The 20,699-nt window shown below is 37.8% G+C and overlaps 1 protein-coding gene across 1 annotated transcript in view; it reads right to left on the bottom strand.

Moving 5' to 3' along the window:
• CLNK (cytokine dependent hematopoietic cell linker) overlaps window positions 1-20,699 on the bottom strand; it is a 37,353-nt gene that overhangs the window by 3,813 nt on the left and 12,841 nt on the right. The window contains exons 5-17 of the mRNA XM_059469966.1: window positions 19,434-19,596; window positions 17,659-17,735; window positions 17,319-17,364; window positions 15,120-15,148; window positions 14,767-14,786; window positions 13,182-13,310; window positions 10,248-10,275; window positions 7,472-7,490; window positions 6,371-6,434; window positions 5,230-5,270; window positions 2,668-2,801; window positions 2,274-2,351; window positions 1,987-2,142 (exon numbers count right to left, since the gene is read on the bottom strand). Coding sequence (XP_059325949.1) covers window positions 1,987-2,142; window positions 2,274-2,351; window positions 2,668-2,801; window positions 5,230-5,270; window positions 6,371-6,434; window positions 7,472-7,490; window positions 10,248-10,275; window positions 13,182-13,310; window positions 14,767-14,786; window positions 15,120-15,148; window positions 17,319-17,364; window positions 17,659-17,735; window positions 19,434-19,596 — 984 coding nt within the window. The remainder of the gene's footprint in view (window positions 1-1,986; window positions 2,143-2,273; window positions 2,352-2,667; window positions 2,802-5,229; window positions 5,271-6,370; window positions 6,435-7,471; window positions 7,491-10,247; window positions 10,276-13,181; window positions 13,311-14,766; window positions 14,787-15,119; window positions 15,149-17,318; window positions 17,365-17,658; window positions 17,736-19,433; window positions 19,597-20,699) is intronic.

Here is a 20,699-nt window from a genome sequence, read left to right as displayed (position 1 = left end):
TGAGCAATGTTGGTGCCACTGGTTGTTCATTACTGCATATGTCCTTTGTGCCCTGTTCTATTTTCATGTCTACTGCTGAAAATAATACATAGGAGTGGAAGATTGCCATGTTTGTGATTCCCTGGTGCAACACTTAGTTGACCAGCAAAGCAGTTCTGATTTTTTCTGTTGTGCTTGATCCAGGGGAAGATTTGAGTTAAAGAGAAAGAATCCTCCAAGAAGAAGGCATAAGGTAGGCAGTCATGATTACAGATTTGGCCTGGTAGAGCCAAGTCTTGGATGTTCTGTGTGTTGTTAACTGGATGCTTGGAATTCTTATTTTGGAGCTGTACTTTGCAATTTGACTAGTCAGTCCCGACCCACTGTTTAAGATATGTACTGTCTGTGCAGAAGTTGGAACAAACAACAAAGTCATATATTTTGGTATTTCCTGAGATGGGAGGGATTGTGTTCTCTTTCCTTTTAGTTCAGTAAAAATTGTTCATGCACTGTTCAAGTAATTTTCCAGTTACCCTAATTGTTAAACCTAATGAAAATTTAGTTCTGGATCTTTGTTCTCTACTGAGAATACACATATACTACATTATGCTGTAGCATGCCTTATTTGTGTCATTGTGCCTGTTCTGAGCCTGTTTGTATTAGAGCCATTACAGGAAGACTAAACAATGTCAGAACCATGGAAAACTAAACTTGCTTTCTCCTAAGTCATACTAAAATTCCAGGAAATCATCTGGGAGTTTCAGTTCATTAATGAAGCCAGTGCTTTACAGAATACTGATGGTCACTACAGCAGCACCAGGATGATGCAGTACAGGTCTTGATTTGTGCAACCTTCCAGCTTCCAAACTGTTTCACTGTGCTTGCCTAATGAAGGATTTTTCCTCCTTTATCATTAATGTCCCCGAAGAACAACTTGCCAGTAAACATTGTTCCTCTTGTGAAAGCTTATGGATCCTATCCCATGTTTTCTAATAAAAATTCTAATATAAACTTTGGACCCATCAAATGCCTTAAATCATCTCAGGTCACTTGTGATTTCAGGCTTTTTAAAGTCTAACTATACAAAAGGTAAGTTCTGAAAAGTGTTTACATGCATGAAAAGGGTATAATTGAAGATTCAGCTGCAGAGTTTTTGCTGGTTCACCTGAGTTGGATTTCTATTAGTGATTTACATAGCTAATGACCCATAGGAGTTTGTTGCCTTGCTTTTTTGGTCTGTAGTTGAGCATTCTTTAAATTTTACGTTGTGTTTGTCTTTTTTAAAATCTTTGTTTGGTTCTTTTGTTTTGTTTTGCAAGTATCACATTTTTATAGAGTTGACTTTCAGTTTTAATGAATTTTTTCTTGTGTGAAAGACTTGAAGATACAGTGTTTATCATTTAACCATATATGTAGAATAAGAATTAGACTTTTATCATGACTATAATTGAATTTAATTATGTAAAGAAGCTTTGCTCATCTAAAGGGATTTTCTAATTGAAATTTACCATATCTGAAAGACTGATTGCTAGGGACCCACATGATTTAATTGCTTCTGAATATCCATGACAACTGTTATCCTATTGCTTCATAGCACTAGGTCCTGCTGTCAGATTATGTGGAGCTGTATATATTTGAAAATGCCTGCTTAAATTATCACAAGTTTAAAAATATGCTAAAATAATATGTATACCAGAAAAGATAGAACTTCTCTTTCCTTTTTAGTTTGCAGGTGTTACTTACAATAGATAGAAGTATTGTAAGTACTTAGAAGATTTTAAAATTGATGAAAATATGAATTTCAGCATGGTATGCAAAATTTGGTATTAAATTATGTTGAAGCTGCTCGAATTTTGAGACACTTAAAATTCGGGTATTGTAAAAGAAACTTTAATGAAACAGCAAGTTTGTTATGTGGGAGAGTTTGTAACTAATATTTAGTATTAAGAACTTGTGAAGTCTAACATAAAAGCCATGGGCTGTAACAGCAGATGGGATTTTACTTACACACTCTCCTCTGAGCCCTGTTCCCAAGGCGTATTGTTGGCTCTCTTCCAGGAACCGTACTTTAATGTTGTATACTCTTCTTCCATAATAAACAACCAACACGTATGGTTCAGCCTTTGATTTCTTTGAACAATCTCTAACCAAGAATGTCTCATCCTGAATGATACAGATTTAAATTATAGATTGTATGATTAGTTCACAACAAAACTTGTATGCCATTGTGGACAGCTTACAGAAATTTTCCCCCAGGAGTTCACATCCCATGTTTTGACATAAATGGTACTTACAGTGTTTTTCTGTAACAGGATCTTCTCTGCTTTATGGCGATCGTATTCTCCAACATACCACTCACATTTGTTTAAATCCTTAATTTTAAGATAGCATAATCAGTGTATAGAAATTAACAACAAGCAGAATAAAAACCAGATTCTCTCTAATCTGCATTTAAAGCACATGCAGCACAGTATATAATGGTAATGCATCTATATTGAGAAGTCCTGTTAGGAATTGTTAATTAAATTAGACATTTACAGTCTTATCCATTGTTTCAAGAGCTCATATTGGACTTTCTCAGTCATGCTGAACACCCACAGCTTTAAGAGGGGATCAGGGGTGTTTCCATATAGTGTTAATCTTGTTTCATAAAGACTTGTATTTTTATGTAGCAAAGCTGCTCTTTACCTTTTCAGTGGGTTTGGTAAGAGATTGCATTTCCTGTTCTACAAGCAAATGTTTTGATTTGTTTTTGCATGCTGCGTATGATGTAGGAGGTGGTGGCTTCTTCACTGTCAAATTATCTACACTTAATGTGGAACCTGTAAAAGTAAATTCAGAAGGAAAAAGGTTGCATTCTTAAAAGCTATAATTTAATTTTACACTATGTTTTACTTAGTATTTTTGAGCATAGTACTTTTAATTTAGAGTATTTTGATATTAACCTTTAAAATTTAGAGCTGTCTGTTAAGAGTGGTCTTATGCTAATGCCGCATCAATGATTTCAGATTAATGCCCCCAGAGATTTAACACATAAGATTCCTGATGGTTTTTAATTGACTTCAATCTGACAGGCTATCGTGGACATAGCAAAATAATAAACTGTAAATGAAACAGCAAATGCTAAATAAAATACTAAATGTAGGACAAGGATAGTGGTTCATTCTGTTCTACTTTCACCTTTGAGTCCTTTTATTTGTGTTGGATCCCAGTTGCTGTTACATTGGATCATATGAAAGCCTCCCATTATTCCATTGCCAACTAGGATTGTTTCTACCAAGCTGTTGAAACCTCAGATGATTCAGAAGCTCTGCCATGCTGCTGAGTTTCAGTTTTCTCTGTGACTTGTTTGAGTTAACAAATTCAGTACCAAGGGCTGAGGTTGCTCTCACATTAAGGAGAAGCTGTTGGTCTTTGGCTGAGTGTGCCTCTCCATGCAGTGCTGCTGGCACAGGGGCCTGGAGTAGCTGAAATCCTTCTCCCACAGCAAATGTGATTTGCTGTCTTTACAAGCTGGACCCAGCTACCCAGGTCTCTGTGGAGCTAAGGAAATGCAGGGGTTGGGTCAGGAGCACAAGAAGTCATGTAATACAGGAGGCTTGGGCTGACTGTGAGGATGCAGAAACAGCCTCAGAAAAGCAAGGGCTTCCTTTCAATGTAAAGATCAAATGTAATTTTCAGATATGTGACATGAGGAAAAATTGTTAATTGAAGATAAAAACCACCATATTCTGCTGTATAACGGAAAACAGTTTTGTGTTTTTCATGCAATGCTTGTGGGAGAAATGATCCAGTGTCTATTTTAAAAGTAAATGAGAAAAATGTGTTTATCAATGGCTTCCATCTTTTCCTTCTGGTTACTCTCACCAGAGACAGTGCTGTTTGTCAGGGTGGTATTTCATTGTGCTTTATCTGCTCATGCTTTATCAGTTTATTATTGTTATGCTGGTGTGTAGCATATAGCAATATTAAATTTTACTAGGATGACTTTCTTTTAAGAGGGGGAGTGGTTTTCACTGCCTTTCACCGTTCCATTCATATTTGTTCATATTTGTTCCCTGTTCTGATTTATAACTGTGTTACTTCTGCTTTTAAAACAAGATAGCAATAGACAAAGAGCCATGATCTTTAGCAGGCAGTCAGTCTGTTCAGTAATGAAACCACTGTTCAAAGGGCCTGGCACCAGACATCAACCTTTTGTTTCTGCAATCACTTTGACTTGTCAAAATGTGGTATATTCTTACCGTTCAGCTTATTGGATCATGATTTTTGCATTTTTGTTTGCATTGCATTTTTAGTGGCTGGCATCCCCAGATTTATTTTAAAGAGACCCCTCTGCTAGAGCCATAGTTGCTTTGGACCTGTGCTGTGTATTTTTTGCAGATCTTTTTCCTGGTGTGTCTTAAGGTGTGGGATAAGAAGGGTAAAATTAAAATTCTCTTGCAATGCTTATGTACCAAGTCTGGCTGAGAGGGAGCTAACGACACCTTGTCAAGAAATAAGATTTAATAAAATTAATATTTGTTCTTACAATATTCTTTAAGCCAAATATAGACTTTAAAGGCAATTATAGAGTAGCAGGGGAAAGGCTACTTATTTGTTCTCCCCCTGTTGCTTTAGGAGGGCAAGGAATTGACAGAGGAAAAAAGATACTCTGCTGTCCCAGAGAGCCTAAAGGAGCAAAAGCCCTGGTAAGGACGGTAGGAAGTGTCTGCAGTGGCAGCAGCAAACAGACACCTAGATGTGCTTTATGGATTCTGTAGAGAAGGGGTTTTAGTGTCCAGAGAAGGGTTTTTAGGTGTCCAGAGGAGAGTGTGTTTGCACCCCAGCACAAGAAGGAAGAGGCTCAATGGAGGGAGCCCTCCAGAATCTGGGAGCTGGGGCCTGTGAAGCAAAGCTGGGGGAGCTGGGCTTGGTTTGCCTGGCAGTGACCACAGTTAATTTGAATCCTACTTGACCTGAACACATAATGCAGTCCATAGGTTCTTCTTGGTGGTATTTGCTTTTACCATAAGTTTGTGTTATGCAATCATAGGTTCTTGGCACAGCTTAGGGGTTTATTTTTTTTGATCAAAAAGGACATTTGCAGAGACAGTTACAGGAGAGTAAAAGTATGCTGTGTAGTCAAGGGCAGTAGGAAGTGCATTGAAAATCCTCAGTGCAGACATACAAGCATAGCAACCTGAATCTCTTTCTTATTCTGATTTTTCCATGTTTAGTTTGGCTTTCAAAGCAATCTCTGGTTCTTACCTGATCTGCAAATGTTTTTAGAGCTCCGTGTACATTGAGGGCTAGGAAAAAGCAATGAATAAAATAATGTCAGAAAAATATTTCTTATAGTGGCAGTGTAAGAGTCAAATTAGAGAGCAATGCATAGCTGTGCTTCCCCAGAATACCCCTTTCTCTTACTGATGGCAGCTTTGGGCCTTCCCAGGTTTTGGGTGGTAATTTTGTATTTAGTGTCTTTTGACAGATTTTCCTTATTTTCTGAGCCACTTTTCCAAATTGCATAGAGTTTTAGGGGTTTTTAGTCTTCATAAAAGGATACACTGCATGTGTAGTAAAGCAGTGCTAATTTCAGGTGATGTTCCCAGTGCCTCTATAGGAAGGCCCAGGGAGCAGTTCCTCCCTGCCTCTTCTGATTTTCTAGACCACTCCTGAGTGGCTGGCCAGGTAGTATTTTGTTGTGTTACACCAGGAGGAATACTGACCAAATAACTTCTCACAACAGAAGCATAAAAAAGAGAATGCTAGGGGTCACAAATATGGTCATATTTGCTCCATACAGTAATTTTATCCCAGTGAAATGCCTTTATTGTAAACAATGTTGCATGAGAGATACTGTATTTGTCTAGGGAGGATGTTAAATCATTCATACACTTCCTATGCTGTCTCCTATATTTTTGTGTTTTGTTGCATATTTCAGTGGAATAGAGATTACAGACATTTAGAAAGGAAAGATTTGTATAGGTTAGAAAAACAAAGTAGGTCTAACTATGGAATATTTCTGTGGAAGAATAATCAGCCTTTGGAGAGCCAGGTGTGTATCCTTTGTAAATAAAAATAGAAAATGAGGGGGAGAGGAAATTCTGAGGCTGGAGATAGCAGAACTTCTTTATACAATATATTTAACAACCTATCACAGAAATAGCAGCAGAAATGTAATACAGCAGCATGCTATTAAAGGTAAAAATTGGCTGTGCAATTACAAAGGCTTGAAAGAAATTCCCAAAGATGTTCTTGACATACATCAGGGCAAAAGATATCACTGCATGGCATCAGAAAGTGGTATCATTTTGCTGTTGTTGCACAGTGAACTGCAATTTTCTAGGGCAGAATGTTTAGTCTTTGAAGCATCCAGTACAAACTGATTAAATTCTTCTATTCCTACCTGGCTTCAGGAGGACGATGTTGTGCTTGAAAAGGTACTTCAGGTTTCTTCCCCAAACTTGTAACTGTTAGTAAAAAGGATAAGAACTTAGTATTTCCTCTTTGGTCTAACTGAGAGCACCTAGCATCTCCTGTGAAATGAATTAAGTAAATTCAGGGTACATCAGGGTGAGGCAGTTCAATAGAAAACCTTAAAGGGCTGTAATCAGTCTGGCTTGAATGAGTCAGCTAATGATTTCAGTGGGAAACATTTGGACTAGGACTGAATGTTACATGGGGGACATTACAGGGTTTGCTGATGCCAAATATGGCTTCACATAATAGTAAATAATGTAGAATGTTGAACAAGAAGTATGTGGAGAGTTCATCAATCCTTTTTATAGGACAGGATAGGCATTGAATTTATTAAAGCAGTCGATTCTATTTCTTGCTGAAAATCAGGAAATGGTGCCTTAATCCACAAAAGGAAAAGCCAGAGGAAATGATGAACTTATTAAATTAACACAAAGTATAAGCAGCATGAAAGCCATGTAACCTGTATTTATCTTCAAAGTATTTTGGAGTAATGTTGTTTGTCATGGACCTTTGTGCATGTGGACACAGTGAGTGGTTTAAGCCTTTTCTTCAAACCTGTATGTACATTTAAAGAATTGACATGTTTTTAAAACATTGGAGGTTTCAAATTTTAAAAGAAAAAATTAGCTTTAAAAGCCTAAAGCTTTTAAAAAACTTTATTCCAAAATTCTCACCCTCAAATAATGGTAGAGCAGCAAGATTATCAGAAGGGTGATGTCCTCTGTGCAGATCTCTTTTGGAGTTTTTTTTAGGCACCAACACTCTTATTTTCCCCAAAACCATAAGACATTTGCTTAGGACAAATGTGTTACCCTGGCTCCCCAAATAGCTGTAGCTAAGGCCAAGTTAAGTTTCCTTTTTTCTGCTGCTTATCAGCAACTGTTGAGGTTTCTAACTCTCTCCATGCGTAGCAGATGTATATCTGGGGAATGTCTCTTGTTTCAGTTAGAATTTTAATGATATAATATTTTAGTTTTGGAATATAAAGAAAAGACAACAAATTATTATAATAATATTGAATACTGACCTTGCTGTCTTCCAGGTACCTGTATAAAATGATAACATAGTAAATATTTTTCTTTGGATTTGTAACTTGAATTTACCCCAACTACAGATCCAACTGTCCACCAGTTTTAAGTCATTTATAGACATTCAATCATTAATAACTGATCACTTTGTCAAAAACCTGGGCTGAATGCTGATCTCAGTCTGCTAGCAACAATGAGAATTATGCTTTTTAGGGGTGTAAGTGAACATGTGGTTTACTGCAAAGATCACTATTTCATGATGGCTACTGTGTATCAATTCAACTTACAATATGGTTTTCCTTCCTTGATCTTGTATTAAATTGAGATTGATTATGGCTGACTGGAGAGACCCAAAGATTAAAATCAGTCACTTCTTTTTAGGCTCCTTAACTGACAGCACAATTATTTTACTGTCATGGCAGGTATTTCATTCAAAATCACTGTGTGGAGAGTCTTAATCCAACACATTATGTTAAAATTAAGAATGATAGGTTTCTAAAGATTGGAGTTTGGCTCCTAAACTTTCACTGTATTTCTTTTTTATTTTGATTCACAGATAAAAATAATGGTAATATAAATTATTTTGATTGTTAATTTGATGCATCTAAGACTATAATGCATAACTATTAAAGAGAAAAAAAAAGTTTTTTTGGTAGGTACTGCATTTTGAACTTTCCTTATAAGTTACTTCCCCAATAATGTTTACTGATTACTTAGAAATTTTAAGTTTTATTCAGGCTGAACAAGACCTGGGCAGGTCCTAGCCCAAGGACCTGCTTAAAGCAGGGAGAACTGTGAGATGAGACCTGGGATCTCAGAGCTTTAACCAGGTCTTGCAAAACTCTCTGGGAAACCTCTTTCCATACCCTCATAATTATTTTTTCCCCTATTTCTGACTGAAACCTTCATCATTTCAAGACTGTTGCCTCTTGTACTTCCCCTGTGCACTCGGTGGTGCACCATGCTCTGCCTTGGACAACCATCCCTCAGACACCGGCTGGCAGCTGTTGGGCTCCCCCAGGGCCGTCCCTCTCCAGGCAAGGGCAGCCCAGTCCCACCAGACTCATTCCACAGGCACTGCACGTCCTGGAGACCCTGTGCTGACCCTCTCTGAGCAGTTCTGCAGGTGCTGTCCAGTGAGTGGTGAGTAAAGTAAAAAGGGAATTGTCCCTTCCCTTGTTCTCTTGGCAGTGCCTCTGTTGACACAGCTTGGTATGCTCTTGGCCTTTATCCAGGATACACCAGGGGCTCGTGTTCAGCCTTTGGTCCCCAGGTCCTTCTGAGCTGAGCAGAAGGTTTAGTTCATTCTTGGGTAGCATTTTGCCTTTGTTCTTTCCAATTTCAAGAGGCCCCTCAGTACCCTTTCCTGCAGCCTGGCTGGGTTGTGGTGAGGGGCAGTCCCTCTCTCAAACCTGCTCTTTGCTGTTTGAAACCCTGACAAGGGCACACTCTCTTCTCCAGGTCACACTGAAACTGTCTAGGCCTTCATATCTATAGGAATGGGAAGGGACCAAAATTAAATTTTATCTTTTCTGTGTCATGAGACACACTATTTCTCCTTAAGAAGTAACCAAACTAAGAGTCTGTTAAGAGCTGAAGTATTTGTGCAGCTGTACAGTGTTCAGCCAGAAATATTAATTACAGATGTAAGATATTTATTTTTCTTGGGAGTGTTTTCATATTTGGTTTGTAATGAGTCAGCATCCAGGAGAAGAAAAACCTTTTCTTTTTTAAATGGTGTCTTTTTTTCCAATATATCATTTTTTTTAAGCAGTAAGTGTTGACTACAATATTGCTATCAAACCATGTTTTTGTCACCATCTTCCATCTTTCAAACTAAAGCTTCTAACCAAGAGGAGTGAGGTTTGGGACAGCCTCTCAGTCAGAGCTGCGGGGAGGGAAAACTCAATGGATTTAAAATTTAGACAAGTCTGTAGATTTGTGCTTCAACGTGCTGTAGAAGGAAACAGTTGGGATTAACTACCCTAGATTCCTTTCTTCTGTTCCCTTTAATGAGAGAAAAGTAAAACCAATTCAGTAGGAACACATTAGTGCAGCAACTAAAACATTCAGTAAGAAGCACAAAATGCTATAAATGATAACCTCTTTCCAAATTTTACAAACACTCTGCATGGTTGTAGGGACTGTATTTCTTAGTAAGTTTTATAGGAAACCACTTGTCATAACTAAACTCCTTTATTGCTAAAAAACCTCTGCTTTACTTCATTGGTCTGAGTAGAAAGTGAGTGGGGAAGGAGAGGCCAAAGGGAGCTGGGGGATAGCAGGCACTGTTAAAACTGGATTTAAAATTTGTCCGTTCTTGTTTCATATTGAAATGGGTCATCTTATATTTCAAGTATTTATATTACATTAATGCTATTATACTCCTCTATTGACCTTATAATTTCAGTTTTCTGCTTGTAAAAATGTATGTGGATTCTCTGTTTGTCTGAAGGAGAGTGCCTCCCTCTTCACAGGCATCCCCATCAGGCAGTTACAAGAGATGCTTTATGTGGATAGTTGGACAGGGAGCTTTGCACTGTACCTTTGTTTTTATTTCTGCAAACAAATTCAGAAACTGACCCCATCCATTCAGGAAGTAGCAGTATTGAAATTGCAACACACATTAAAGATGGACACTTTTATGACACAAAGCTAATGTGACTCTTACAGGTTTTTTAACCTGATAGGCTAAAATACTATTACATATACATACATAGCCATGGAATGTGTCTGGATTTTATGGTCCTAATACATACAAAGATGAATACTTACTGTATTTGATTTCCTAACAGATGAATGTCTGGAAAAGAAAGAATAATAAAAACAAAATATTTAATTATGATAAAATAAAAATCACTTTGAGTACATCATCAGTGATGATTACGTCTTGACAAGGGAAGGATTTTGCTATTGCTAGAGAAGTTCAGAGGCTGGTTATTTTTTACATGAATTATTTTCAGGAGAATTATCTTGGACCTCCCTAAAAAAAGAATAGCATCCACTGAATTCATTATGGTAAAAGACAACTTTGTTAAGGATTTATACTGAAAGGAAGGGAAAAAGAGGAGTATCAACTTCAGCACTTCTCATCTCATGCCAAAAAGTCTTATTACACATGTTAGAGTCAGCTATAAATGGAAGTAAGTTCCTTAAAGACTGAAGAATTTAAAAAGTGAAACATTTACAGAGCTGAAATGGAAAGTGTAGAGGAAAGGAGGTGCAAAACAGGGAAAGATGAGTGGAGAATGTTCCTCATGGCCCTGGTTAAATAGGTGTTAAGGTATTTTTCTGCCTTCTCCTGATATGCCTGATCAACAGAAGTATCCTTTCCTGGGAAGGAAATATTCTCCTTCAAAAAAAAAATGGATGAGGTATTGAGTCTGACAAATTCTGTTAGATGTTTTGGTTATGATGAAAGCTTATGGCAGCTTTTAGTAGCTTGTATCTCCTAATGAAAGAGGCAGGGTACCAGATTTTACAAGCTATTTAGCAACATAAGGTGTGAATAAGCATCTAGTAGTTTTTGGAAGGCTCTGAGATTTAGTCCCTGTTTAGCCTGTCTCCTGGACTGAAAAAATATGACAGTGAGATATTTTGCTAAATCAGTCAGAAGACAAAAGGAAGATCTGGTATAGGAAACCCTGGGAGCTATTTTTCAACAGGGACAAGGGCTCTCTTCCTCATGTCTGTGTTGAAAACATCAACCAACATGGAGGCCTGAGGCAAGAAATTTGGAGATTATCAGTACTATTCAAGAAGGCTAGGAGAAAGGAGAGGAACTGTTTTGCTTTGGATAGTTGTTTTTGTGTTAGTTTCTTCAATTTGTTAGTGTGGTCTCCAGGGCCATTCCTTAGTGTGTGAAAGCTCATATTCGGGACTCTGGGTGTGTGGTAAAGTTCCATGACATTAAAGATGTGCTTGCAGGGCTGGCCTCCACCTCCAAGGGACATGGCCCTTGCATGGCTTGCTTGCCGCAGGCATATCCAAGTTTCAATCACATCAGAGCTTCTAACATACATTCCAGGACCTTGCACTTGCCTATTTTTTTATAAAGCTATTTTTTAGAGTGTATAAATAATGATGTGTTAAATCTTATAAGTCTTCCAATTTTTGTTGGAAAACAAGACTTGCACTCCTAAATCACATATTTGGTGGGACAGCTTTGCTTTCAGTCTAGCAAAGGGCTGTAAGCTGTGGTGCCATTGTCCTTCCCTCTGCAGCTCATGGGTCTGTTTTCTCCTTACAAAGCTGTAACTGGACTGAGGAGGGGTGAGAAATATTTTGAGTGAACTGCTTGTAGGAAATTTGTCAAGTGCCTTCCCCAGATATTGTGTTGTCTTATTCTGTTCCACTTCTGTTTTACTCATGTAATAAAACTCCCTAGTACAACAGCCATGACCTGTATTTATATTACAGAATTTGGCTTTATAATAGGACCTTTTAAATCCAAGTGCTCTGCATACTGATATCTGCTGGCAGCGTGGATTGTAACATTTCTCAAAAAGCTTTCAATCTGTGCTGCCCTACCAAGGGAGGGGATCAGTTGTGGGATTTGGAACTTTGCAGCTCTATGTCAGGTCTTGCATCTGAATATGAAGCTACTTCATATTAATAAAATGTCTTAGCAAACAACATATTTTGGAACCTAAGCCATGAAAAAATTTAAGCACCATTCAGGAAAAAAACACAACCCAATAACCCATAATTAGAGCTCACTCATTAAATACATACTTTAAGCCAAAGATTATTTTCTTGATTTCTAAGCTTATTTTCCCCCCAAAGGATTTGAAGTGACGTCTGTAAAATGAAGCAAAATTCCATCCTGATGAGCTGAAATTGAAATAATTTAAGGGAGGATGGACAAGATTGACACAGCTTCTGGCTGCTATAGGAGTCATTTGAGCATCATAACCCCTGGATTTGTGTCATGCCTGTTCCCTGCATGTCCAACACTGAATGTGAATTTTGGTCACACAGCAGGCACGCATCTGCTTGTGTGGCAGTGAGCAGAGTGTGTTCCTGCTCATCTGGCCAGGTGTGGGTTTTGTGGAAAAAGCAACCGGACTCCTAGCCTGGCATGAGCATGTGCTGGGTCATACAGCTGGGCACGCGTGTTTGTGCCTCAGGTGGCTCATCCTCACTGCCAGGTCTTTATAAAAAAATAGGCAAGTGCAAGGATGCTGAATGCCCACGGGTGTTGTGTGGCTGAGGAGTACAAAATGCAAAGGGCAAGAAGTGATTTGTAGCTTGGACTCATTGGTCCCATGGGCTGAAGACTTCTGCCTACAGATGAGTCATTTCTTTTGCTGCATGTAATGTCTTTGGGATGTGGAGTGAGTTTCTGTATCTCTGGAGCAGTCAGTGTGCTTCCCCAGCACTTGATTCACTAACTGTGCTAAGTAAATAGCATTTTTGTACTTAAACGTGGTTGCAAGACCTCTAAATATTATTAAGGAAAAAAATCTTAAACGAAGTGTTCATGAAAATTCTGTGTGCTTTTCTACTCCTTTACCATTATTTTGTCATTTAAAAAAAAAAAAAATGCCAGCGTCACATTACACTAAATACCACTTCTCTCAATTATTCACAGCTGTCTAAAGAATAACTTTCTTAAGCAAAGCAGAGGTATGACAGAAGTAAAATTTTGTGGTTTGAGCAGCGAGAGTGTTTTGATTCTCAGGGAACAAAGTGAGGAATGCACTGTACCTTGTGACTTCTGCTGATATTGGAAAGGTGGGGTCTCGGCTGAGCGTGTTCCTCTTGGGTAAGACCTGGCTGCTTATTCTTGGCTCTGGAGGAAGGGGCTGATACTGCTTTGGCAGCATCTTCAGAGGCCTAGAGAAGTCAAAAGAGACCTTGAAGAGCTATTAGGGAAAAAAGGAGGTGCAGGGACTGTGTTTTAAGCACAAGTTCTGGAAGTAAGAGACTGGAATTTTCTGAGAGTATTTCCATGTATTTGTGCTGAGCCAAGCTCAGATCCAGGAGCTCTTCAGGGCCCTTCAACAGCAACAGTAATGTTGGATAATATTCTACATTTGCAAGACATTACTGCACTGTGTGTGTGCCACTAAAGAGTGCTCTTGTGTGCCAAGTACAGCTCTGCAGTGTGGATATTTCCAGGTGGGTATGGCTCTGTGTATGGTCCACGGAACACAATCCAGTTTCAGACGCAGAGGAAAAAATGTTCTTCATCCCAGAAAACTCAAAGGTGCCATGGCCTGGTGTTTTCTGAGGGATGTGGACATGCCCTGTCTGTGCTCTGAGACCAGGCAGCCACAGCCCAGCTCCAGCTGGAAGCTGCAGCATGGAGAGGTTGGCTGGACAGAACTGGAGGGGCATCCAAAGCGCCTGGCAGAGCTGCCTTCAGTGGTGGGCTCCTGGGGAGGGAGCCTTGTGTGCCCGCACAGTACCTACCCAAATTAAGTCAAGTGAGAGAATTAAGAACCATTCTGGCCACTGTAATACAAACAGAAACAAATTTTTGAAATTTTATAGAATAATGGATTGAGAATGCTCTTGTTCCTGCATTAATACGGTTTTGAATTTGTGAAGATTTACTGCCCTTTTATGCTATTTCATATTTTTAGAGTCAAATATAAATATGTAATGCTAATAATATTTTAAAATTCTTTTTATGTTTTAGGGCAGTCAGTGTGGTCATGGAGGAATAAACTTGCCATTCCTAGATGACCTTTTGAAAGGATTTTTTAATTATAGCAGTTATTATTTGAGTTTGACCAAATCAAGAAGTAATTAATTTTTTATTTGTGGGCATATTCCACAAATATATATAGAAAAATATATTTGTGGAATGAGGCTTGATCTGTCTTCTGTGGGAGTAATGGAAATATTCCAGTTGATTTCCATACATGATTTAGATATGTAGCAAAAAAAAAGAGGCAAATTGATTTAAGTGAGAATGAAGTCAATATTATCACAGTGAACAGAGCCTAAGGCACGAATTCAATTGGTGGAATATTTTTTTTCCCCAGCAATTTATACCTGGGTTGAACCAGATTCAATATTTCTGGGCTTTTGACTTGTCTGCAGGCACAGCCAGGTTGGTTTTGAAGGCGCAGGCCTGAGCTCCTGCTATGAATGCTCAGAGCTCGTGTTTTGTTCTCCCTAATTCCACATCAGAACCTGTTAAGTCCAAAGACAGCCAGCAGTGGAAGGATGCTGGCTCACTTCCAGCCACCTCATTACCATGAGCAGCACAGATGGATGCGAGCTTCCATTAGCACTGAGTTCTCCGGGGAGCACAGGTAAGTGATCTCTGATGTGCTCTTACCGTGGGGGAGGTGTTGGCTCCTGGAAAAGAGAGGAAACAAAAATCTCTGTAAGCTTTTTCACCCCCACTTCGCTTACCTGAGAGAAATGTGGGGAATTTAGATTAAGTAGGCATGCCTGTGTCAAGAGTCAAAGGGTTTATGTGCTCTACAGCACAAAACATCATTCTGTAACATGGCATTTTAAAATCACTGAGGAGCAAAAGACATCCTCATGTGCATGCAAGTGAGGTAATGTAGACAGGAGTTCTCTTTTCCTTTGCCTAGTGCTAGCAAAATGGCAGCTTGCTTTAAAAAATCTATTAAATGGCAAAATAACCAGTAAAAAATTGAATTGATGAGAGATTCTGCTTACCTGGTATCCATGTAGTTTCATTCTTCCTCCTAAGAATAATTGCAAATAATTCTTAGTAGAGTGCTACCCAATAATTCACAAATGAAGTTGCAGCTTTATTCTGGTATTGTTGTAATTATTATGGGCAGTCCAACCCCATTCCTTGCCTTCCCCTGGCTCTACCTCTAGAACTCTGCTCTTGCTTTCAGAATTAAACATTTGAGGGTGATATTTATTCAGTTATAGTAAATTTAAATATTTTCCAGAGAGTTTATATGCATATGTATATATATATGCTTATTGAGTTGGGGATGCATTTTTTGTCTGTTTTTATTTTTGTATAGAAATTTATAAAAATACTGAAAACCAATGAATTCAGTTCTATTTTTTCAAATATATCAAAATATGACTTATTATTTAATTAGCATCTTACTACTAAAAAAAATCTCTTTATTTTTGCTATATTGAAATTATTTTTCTAAGTTCTACATGCTGAAATCCTAAATAATGCAAGGCACATGCAACAGATCTCGAGCTCTCCTTCAAATAAACCATAACAAATTTTTCTGAATAAAATAATGATACCTTAAATGTTCAACATTTCTAGAAAATACTGTTTTAAAAAGTCTTCTGTGCTATTTATGCCATCTTGTGGCAAGGCCACTTAATAGCACTGGGCATATGAAAAAATGTTTGGATATATTTAAAAACAGTGTAACTATTATGTAAAAATAACAGTGATCTCTATAAGCACTGTTCACTCAAGAAGTACTAAAAATATGTATCAGTTGCATTCTCAAACACCAGAGTTTAATTTACCTTCCTGTACTGGCTTTGGCTCATCTTAACACCAGCACACATCACATGGAGACATGTAAATCCAACCTACTAAATCCTGGTGGAATTCAGAGCTTTAGATAAACTGGCAAACTGTCCTTGCCTACTGATTTCTGCAGATTTTGAAGCTTGCTTACTCGAATTTATCTCAATTCAGCTTTTTTCCAGGCTACATGGGGATTTGCTCACAAGAATCAATCTAACCTTTCATTTTCAACCTATAAAGTGCTTTCTCATCATCTGTAGAAATTACTACTCTCTACATTTTGCATTACAGTGTGAAATAAGGGGGGGGGAAGCAAATGCTGTTTTACATTGAGTTATTTTTCTGGCTGGTCAAATTATAATACTTTCTAAAAATCAGCTGTTACAGCAAACACAAAAGGATCACATTTTCTTGGCTTGGCAATTGCAATTTTTGAACCATATTACCTTGTGTTGAAAGATTTGAAAATGGCAAGATAAAAAATTGAGTTTCTTTTCAAAGATAATAATATATTTAATCCTTCAGTAGCTCACTTCATGAGGTACTGCTATAGCCAAAGTAAATGAAATGCAAAAAAGTGTACGGAAACCTACTTTTAAAACAATCCTACAATTGAGTGAAATTGTCAATCAGAGGATTTTATATTTGGAGACTTCATGAAGTTCTTGAAGAATAAGATTGCCTTTCTCTGATTTCACCTCAAGAAACAGAACAAAAATTAAAGGTACATTTTTGACTGTAAATTAAAGAATTTTGAAGCAAATTTAGGATTGAAGGTTAAACAGCAGAGAAAAAAAAAAAAGCTAGGTGATGTACCCCACCATTGGCATATTCTGAGTAGGTCAGAACATTGTCCAAAAGCCTTTGTAAGTAGTCACCCTAGGATGTAAATCCCTAGTGGGAATTGGTAAACTTGGTATTACTGGTTAAAATTGGTTATTAGATTATGTTTTACAATATATTAATGGAAAACCACTGAGAAGGATGGGGAGTGAAAAATCATTATGTTATTAGAAGTAAAACCCAGCGGACATCTTGCAGGCTTTTGGTGAAAGAGTTCAGGAGACATTGGCTTCTCCCTGCCCCTTATGTCCTTACAACATAGCAAAAAGGAAAATCTGATTTTAAACTGAAGGGCCTTTTTTTCTCCCCTCATAGGAGCAGACAACTCCTGAGATAAAATAGATCTCCTTCTGTAAATAATTACTTCAGTGTCAGGTAGTTGAAAGAGTACTGCAAAATTTGCAGGATGATTATTTTGGAAACCAGCTGCTGTTCTGAAAACCGTGTCCATTCTGTCACCTGTAATCTCTGCCTATGTACAAAAGTTAATTATAGAAGTAGAAATTACTATTTCTGTTCGCAGAAATGGGTGAGGTTTTTTTTTTTAATTATACCTCTTACATTTGGCACTGTTCTCCCCTCCGGATCAGATGTGTGAATCTGTTAATAAACCAAAAGAAAGGTGTGATGTTAGCCATAATTCCAGAAGCTGTGGCCAGTGGAAAGGGTGCTGCTCCTGGCTGGGATGCCTCTGAGTCTTAGCCCAGCAGCCAAGGAGTGAAAGGAAGAGACAGGGGCATCTGTGCAAAGTGAAACAGGAACAGCTCACAGGAACTTGGGCTGCCTGCTGCACATGAACGTGATGTGGCCAGCACTTTAAATGGACTGCACTTTGGGGGATATTACAGAAAAGGGGAAATCTGTTTGTGGAAAAATTTTAGTATCTTTGCTTACAGCTGGGTGTTGAGGGGGCTGAGATGGGTTCTCACTCGCTGGGGAAGTGGTACCTGAAGGCCTTAAGCACCGTGTATCTGCAAAAGAGGAAGAAAAATCAAGCCTGAGTAATTCAGTAATATAATGTTTGAAGAAGGAGAGGTTTCAATGTTCAAAATGTGTTTTTCAGGTCAGGTCTCATCATTTATACAGCTTTTTTTTTTTTTTTTTTCAGAACTTAACAACCATTATAGCAGCTATATTGAGAACATGAGCGTGATCCTGGTAACAGCTTTATGGTTAATGTCCCCACTGTGGTTATAAATAAAAGCCTTCATAAGCTGGTAAACAGTTAAGGCAGACATTTGACCTTAACTGTGGTTAGATTACTGAATTTGTTTTTCATTTGAACCTTTGCTCTTGGCAATGCTGTTATGATGTTCTGGTTTTGTGAGGGTTGTAGGGGTTTTATTCTCTAGGTAGTATTTCAAGTTTTACTTTAGCTTTTAATAAAAAACTGCATCCCTGGCCATCAAAAAGAAATGCTCAGGTTGTATGCTAACATGTGTTTTTCAGTCATTAATTTTATATCTCAAGGGCACTTGTATTTATCTAAAGATGGCAAAAATTTTAGCATTGAATTTTACCCTTTTGAAAAATATTTTCAGTCCTTTCTTCGCTCCTGTATCTTGCCACATTATAGTTACTGGGCATAATACATAGGCAAAAAGTAGCTTTTTGTTTAATGTGTTTTACCTTAAATCACAAAACAAGAACTATGCCTTTTGGCCAGTTCAGGGCAATCTTACATAAACAACATAAGATGCTGACTGCTAAATGAAGGTTTTTACTTCTAACCAAGATAAAAACTGTATTTGGAATTTACTTCAAGTTTCCAAATAAAATGGACAAATTAGTCTTGGAACATAATGTAGAATATCTGTTTTTCAGACTGATTGTGGTCCTTTCACACACTGATGAATTTACTCACTTTAAAAGACATCTATTTGTTTAGACATCAAACAAACTCCCACAAAAATGAGTAGAAAATGTGTTTGCTGAGTTTGATGTGAACTGAAGCAAGCTGTCAGGTTTATGGTTTCCAGTCTTTCTCATCTAGGACTCCCCCCTATTTTCTAAATCTGTTTAAAACCTTTAGAGTGTTTATATTGGATTGGAGCAATGCACAGCCAGGATGACATTTCACTTCCATAAATGGGATATTAATTGCCTCTGTATGTTTAGGCATTAAATGTGACTTAGAAAATCTTCAGTAAACCAGAAGGTGATTAAAGCAGCTACCTTACAAAGTTAAGAATGCTTGAGAAATACACTCACAGTAATTGCTTATTACTGCTATTTAAAGCATCAGAGAACTCCTTTAGAAAGGATACTACATTATCATCTGGAGGAAAGTTTAGTGTGTTCTTTAATATGCCTTCAATCTTAAAGGTTTCCAGGCTTAAATAGCAGTGAGATTTTGTGAAATGGCTGTGGGTCTGATCAGCCAGTTTTTTGCACATTCGGTGTGGAATGGGACAATAGAATTTATCTTGTGAAGGTAATATTAAAATTAAAGAGCAATGTGTAATTATTAATTTAGCATAATCTAATGAAGATCAGGGTAACTCGAATATGAAGAAGCAGACAAAGCTCTTCCCATGTTTCCACCTACCAGTGTTATTTTCCAGTTGAACCATTTAATTAAAAAAAAAATCTGGACAGAAAACTCCAGGTCTGTACTGCTCCTCTTCAACTCTAGGTTTTGCTGAGATTCCCCAGACAGAAAATGTTACCTGCATATTCAGATTCTTGTAGAGGTTTGGCAGGAAGGATTCTCAAAGAGTGAACAGCCTCCAGCACTGAAGAATTTACAGTCTCATACATATTGTCTTCCTCCTCAGATAGCTCAGAGGAAAGCTGGAAGTCACTCTTGCCCTTCATTGTCAAGTATTCACTCTGGAGAGAAGAGGAGAAATACAGATAATACAAATAGATCTAAGTTCAAGATTGATTTCAGTGTGGAAATACATCATTGCCATAACCAGACATTTTGGTGCATGGGAAATTTTCTGACAGAAACTGAAAGGTTGGAAAGTGGTTGAGGAAGTGGTTTGAGTGCCTCAATTTTTAATTTAGATTCATGAAGTTGCCATTTGGGAGACAGCTTAAATGTTTCTCTGAATTTTGCCTCTCTGCTCTTGAAAATATAATGAGAGTGTTTAACTTATGATCATTGCAGACATTTGAAACTGTATCTTTTATTATAATATTATCCATGTGGTATTTGTATTGTACTGACTGTTTACATATGTTACTTGCAAGAATATCTTAACTAGCTCATAATAAATGTCACACTTCAAAATAAAAACATTCAGTGTTTTGGGGAATTTGTGCTAACAAATGTGCAGTTCAAGTGATAGTGATAGTGAGTTATGTATTGAAGAGTGGAGTCCATGGAAATATGGTGCTGAGAGTGACTCAGGATGTCTCTGGATGTGTCTTTACACTTGTGTAGGTTTGTTCAAGGTTGTGTTATGGAGTGCTGCTGCATCCTTCATCTTCACTGTTCACTCACTGAAACACAACTGCTGCCTTCCTTCAGCACAGAGCCAATGTTGCTGCTGAGGAATCTCAACTGGGGGTACCCCATGCCTCTACAAGTCACATTTTGTTACCAACAGCGTAGGTGCATCCATGCACTTGGGTCTTCTTTGATGTTTCTTCTGAATTTGTTTTTCATTGAACCTTTCAAATTTATTTGATTCTCAAATTTATTCCCTGATGTTTGTTTTATTCTCATTAATAATGGGGAATCAATATCTTCCTGATGTACCTTCTACCCTTCAGTTAACTGTCCTTTCAGCTCATGCTTTTTCTCTTGAGTGCTAGAATTGAAGCCAATTTGTTTTACTCTCCAAGGACACGAAATAAATTGATTACTATCCACCTTATTTCAAATTTTATTATACTAATGCCTATAATTATATACTTTTTTATTATCCTCACTAAGCAAATATACTTTAAATCTTTCCTGGACTGTCAACCAACTTAAAAGACTT

The sequence above is a fragment of the Ammospiza nelsoni genome, chromosome 4, assembly GCF_027579445.1.
Source record: "Ammospiza nelsoni isolate bAmmNel1 chromosome 4, bAmmNel1.pri, whole genome shotgun sequence".
NCBI classification, from domain to species: Eukaryota; Metazoa; Chordata; class Aves; order Passeriformes; family Passerellidae; genus Ammospiza; species Ammospiza nelsoni.
Note: the sequence above shows the minus strand (reverse complement) of the source record. Positions and strands in the feature narration are given on the sequence as shown.